This window comes from Sesamum indicum, linkage group LG6, assembly GCF_000512975.1.
Source record: "Sesamum indicum cultivar Zhongzhi No. 13 linkage group LG6, S_indicum_v1.0, whole genome shotgun sequence".
Classification (NCBI taxonomy): domain Eukaryota; kingdom Viridiplantae; phylum Streptophyta; class Magnoliopsida; order Lamiales; family Pedaliaceae; genus Sesamum; species Sesamum indicum.
The window spans coordinates 8571933-8576803 of NC_026150.1; the positions used below are offsets into that span (position 1 = coordinate 8571933).

A 4871-nucleotide genomic window follows, 5' to 3' on the forward strand; every position below is an offset into this window, starting at 1 on the left:
TTGACCTTGACCAAGAGACTTCTGTTCGATACTTAAATCACATTTACACACAGACACACACATTAATAAACTAAAGAAAAGGATTAAATAATTAAAATAGCATAATTTTAAAAAAAACTCTATAGTATAGCGTACATGTGAAATAGTCTAAAAAATAATGCAAAAATACACAGTCTCGAACTGTGGGATTGTCATATGAAACTGAATGTCGTCTAGCGTTAGTAGGTCATCCTCCAAGTTCCATTGAATTGTTATCCTGGTGATTAGAACTGTTAAGGTCTATCAACCGCTTCCGTTTACTAGTGTTATAGCATTCACCCTGTGAGGAATCCTCAATAAAATCATGCATTTGTGCAGCAGGATAGCGTGCTCGAGAGTAGTCAATGAGATCTGTTGCTATCCCACGACATGTTACTCTTAATTGGTTTAGCGCTTGTAAGTCATTGTTATCTACTGTATCACAACTTACAACAAGTTGTTTCAATCTATCAACCTGATAATTTATATGTCAAAAATGTTAATAAAGTTCACGATCATATGATAAACATTAATATAATATGTAAAACAATTCTCAACGTACCACATATTGCCAGTCACTTAGATTAGTGGGATGGTATCCAATTGTGTTTGGTTCAAGTGATTTAGAGACTCGAATCCTTGTAATCTGATAGTACCAAGACATGTAATCATCGACCATACTTGAGCCACCTGGTTGGATCATTGGCTTTCTAACAACCAGTTCGTGTACGTTAGCCCATTGCGCAACGTACTCTCGGTGATACCAAGCCCAATCTTCATCATGACGACCTCGACGATTGATTGAATGTAACTTACGCTCACTTTCATCTGGAAGAGGAGGGATATCTTGAATCATGCCAAATTGTCGAAGAACCCGCTCTGCATGATGAATTTCTACAATTGCATGGTGGATTAATGGACATTTTGCAGTCCACAAGTGAGGTGCGACTGCATCCGGCAATGATCGTACTTCATCCGAATCCATATCATACGGTTGCCATATAAACTGCAATGATATTTTAACACAAGCAATTATAAATTTACGACAGTATCTTTAAATATTTAATCAAATATAAAGTTGCGGATCTAACCTCCCCTGGAACCATTCTGTCAAACATCTCCCTAAAGATACGTAATGAGTGCTTAACAGTGTGTTTTAGACTCATCTGCATCGTCCAACTATATGCCCCAATTTTTTTGTTTTAAAAAAAGAAAAGTATGCTTCAACTGTTGTGCAACAATAACAAGATGTACGTCTCATCATCTCACTATATTTTTTACATACCGTGCACCATATGGAGGAATAGGTAAGATGCTATCCTCATCAACCACTATGGGCCCCATCCCTATTTTGTCATCAACTTTTTGAGGTGTAAGCGTAGTTATGCGAGACCATGCCCATATCTATAATAAGTAATTGACATAGATAACAACAACATAAGATTAGAAGGAAATGAACATGACAAGTGTTTAGATTGAGTTATACCTGTAGAAGATGCATCGCTCCACCTATATTGATTTTACCTATTTGTGATGCAACGCACAACTCTCTATACAAGTAACCTAATACTGCTGTGCCCCAACTGTATGACCCTGTGTCACAAATGTTCTCCATGTAACGGAGATAAAACAATGGCACGTGACTCCCCTGTGCATCAGGGCACATAACACCACTAAGAAGACATAAGGCACATATCCTTGCTTCCTGCATGACATCCAAAATGTTGCTGTCATCATCGACTGGGTGATTTAGTAGCCGTTGGATCAATGAAGACATCTTGAGATTAGAATTCCTAAGTGAGCTCGTGTCTGGACGATACCCCAACCATCTAAAGCAGTAGTCCTGCCACTCTTCAACACTCTTCTTCTTATCCTTTCCGACTATGGGATGGCCAGCAATAGGAAGGCCCCACAATAAAGCGATATCCTGGAGGGTGACAGTTGCCTCTCCCACTGGAAAATGAAAGGTATGTGTCTCAGGTCGCCATCTTTCCACTAATGCAGTGATAAGATGGTTGTCAATCTCAATGTGCCCACAACGTAGAACACCGTAGAAGCCCATCTCATACAATAACTGAAGAACACGAGGGTGGCGGGGGGTTTTCTGAAGCAACTGAGCAAAACTTAAACCGCCTCGTCTAACATGTAGCGTAGTGTCTGTAAGTCCTGCAACTACATTTTGTGACACATGGTTCTCCTGTTGGTATAGAACACTGGGATCACGTGGGCCAAAATCTTGTGTTATATCCATCCTATATAAGATTGCATAACAACATTGTATAATTTAGTTATCATTTTAACAAGGTAAACAACATAAATTCAATAATATATGTGCCGCGCAAATTTAAAATGTGTACAACAATATATTGCATGTAACTCCAACCAAAGCACCTCCAATAAAATCAACAACTCATTTACGTTATAAAACTACCACACATCAACAATATACATCTTACTCATTCAATAAAACTTTCATAACAAACAATTTATAAAACATCATACAAATAAAACTACCTCTTTGCCCAAATTAATTTTCACACGACAAATGTACTACAATTGAACTCCAACTACAATTCATAACGTCAATAAATACATCATTATTTCAAAATATTCTCCAACAAATAATTTTTTATATTATGATTTTTAGAGATAAAATTCCATGGAGAATCTAGAAAAGAACCATAAAAAACTACAACTAAAGTTAATATTTCAAAATTAAGTGGAATATCTTGAAAATCATATTTATATCTTCTAAAAACATTTATAATATTATAAAAGAAATATTTGTGGTACCAACTTTTAAATACCTAAATTTACCCTTAATTTCATTTCTTTCCTTCAAAAAGAATTTGGTCAAGATAGTAATTTCAACATTTTTTAATAGTTTCACTATTACATTTTTTTCCCATAACCCACTATTCCATGTTTCTCTCTCATATTACTTCTTTACGCTTTTTTGTCTCACAAACTTTCATATTTTTAATAAACCCATAATTATGATTTTTTTTCTCGTTTCTTTCTTCTTACAAACTTTTTCTTTCTCATTCATTCACTCACACATTGATTGTTTCTTTTTTCTCTTTATCTTACACTATAATTCTTTTATATATGCTTGAGGAATCACCTGCGTTAACGACGAGAAAAATATGAATAAAATGTAATGTTCAAAATTTATATAATATATTTATAAAAATCAAAAGTAAGAATCAAATAATTAGAAAAAAATTATTATTAGCTGCAATTTTATTAGTTATGGACTAAAACCGTGCTAAATAATTATTATTGACTACAATTAAATAAAAAAAAATACAAAATCTCATATTATCCACTGTAGAAACTATCTTTTTCATAGTTATGAGTAATTTAGTAAATGAAAAATGTTTCACCCCTCACAAAAATTACAGCCGTCAATCGTTGGATGATAATAACTAATGATTATTTACTATAAATATTTATTTTAATTATAACAATTAACTATAATTAAATATTAAATTTTTTAGAATCCCAAGTTCATCGTTAACATGATAAATTTATAGATTAACTTAAGAAACTAATCTAAACCATATATTTATGAAAATAATATTAAAAAATGGGAAATTTTAAATTAAAGCACTGGTTTGTGAAAAATATGTCAAAACTTTCTTAAAATCAGAAATTCCAAGGACTAACAAAATTTTTGAAACAGAAATTCCCAACAGTTATAATATTTGAAAAAGGCATAAATGAAATATTCTCTTCACAAAAACTCAACAAAATTAACTGCAACTTAAACTAAATATATTCAAAATTATAAAATACGAAACATATAACTTACAGAGATAAATGTCGCCGGAAAAAATGAAGAAATTGCCGATGCGATGTGAGAAGAAGCTGCGCTGAGAAGAAGACGACGACGACGATGTAATGAAACAAGGAGAAGGAGGCGGCGGCTTTATCGATCTTCCTCTCACGCTCCGATTGATTTGACCGGTCACTGAAACCACCGACAGAACTGCGTTCTGAAAAGGCGGTTCTAAGCTGCTCGTACGGCACTTTTTACTTTTTAAAACCGCACTTGCAAACCGCGGTTCTACAATGTTTAGCAAATCCCTAGCTTGGAGAACCGTTTTATTTAAATTATTGGATAATTACAGTCTCGTCCCTTAAAATTTGGTATAATTATATGTGAAATTTTGTATATATTTAGTGCATTTATTTTCATTTAATAAATAGACTCTGTTGTTAGTCATTAAATTTGTTGATATTTGACCAAAAAAAATTGAACGAAAATGGTCATTTATAGGTCAAATAAATATTTTTTAACTAAACTATCTTTATAACGTTGAAAGTATAATTACTTACATGAGTTAATATGTGAAGATATATAAAAATAATTTGATCATAAAAAATTATTTAATTATAATAAATTAATTAAATAAATATAAATTTTATTCGAATATTTTATTAACATCAATAAATTTAATAAATTTTAACTAATTAAAAGACTTATTTATTAATAAAAGCAAACTTCATAAATATAAATAATTTTTAAATTATAAAAAAAATTACATATAATTATATTAAATTTTATAATAGAGGAGTGTGACTATTCCTGTTGAGAGAATAGTACATGTGTGGGCGCGTCCAGAGGCGACCCTAGGTTGTGGTGCTTGTAGTTGGGTGGACATGGCATCATCAGATGTCTATTTTCATGCAATCCAATAAGACGGCGTCTGTCCCACTAAGCGGTCCAGTTCCGCTTGTACACTAACATCTCTCCCCATATTTGTTCAAAATCGGACGTACTGAATAGCCCTATAATTAATGCAAAACAGTTGGCTCCTCCTCAAACCCACCTAAACCCAAAGCAAAAT

The 4871-nt window shown here is 32.8% G+C and overlaps 1 protein-coding gene across 2 annotated transcripts; it reads right to left on the bottom strand.

Moving 5' to 3' along the window:
- Positions 1 to 4082, bottom strand: LOC105164117 (serine/threonine-protein phosphatase 7 long form homolog). 2 transcript variants are annotated; one of them, XM_011082688.2, is made up of 6 exons: positions 3833 to 4082; positions 1505 to 2270; positions 1304 to 1422; positions 1110 to 1197; positions 581 to 1024; positions 1 to 493 (listed from the first exon to the last, which is right to left on the bottom strand). In XM_011082688.2, the coding sequence occupies exons 2-6, from the start codon at positions 2267 to 2269 to the stop codon at positions 227 to 229; spliced, it is 1683 nt and encodes a 560-aa protein (XP_011080990.1). In that variant the 5' UTR covers position 2270; positions 3833 to 4082; the 3' UTR covers positions 1 to 226. The 2 variants fall into 2 exon arrangements, with proteins under 2 accessions (XP_011080990.1, XP_011080991.1); XM_011082689.2 differs by lacking the exons at positions 1110 to 1197; positions 1304 to 1422.

What these genes read in the sequence shown, in the direction of transcription:
- LOC105164117 (XM_011082688.2), bottom strand. Translation starts at nt 2,269, where the DNA reads ATGGATATAACACAAGATTTTGGCCCACGTGATCCCAGTGTTCTATAC. An exon ending in ATTCCTCCATATGGTGCACG is followed by an intron (nt 1,198 to 1,303) that starts GTATGTAAAAAA and finishes TGGGGCATATAG; the next exon opens with TTGGACGATGCAGATGAGTC. An exon ending in ACAGAATGGTTCCAGGGGAG is followed by an intron (nt 1,025 to 1,109) that starts GTTAGATCCGCA and finishes ATATCATTGCAG; the next exon opens with TTTATATGGCAACCGTATGA.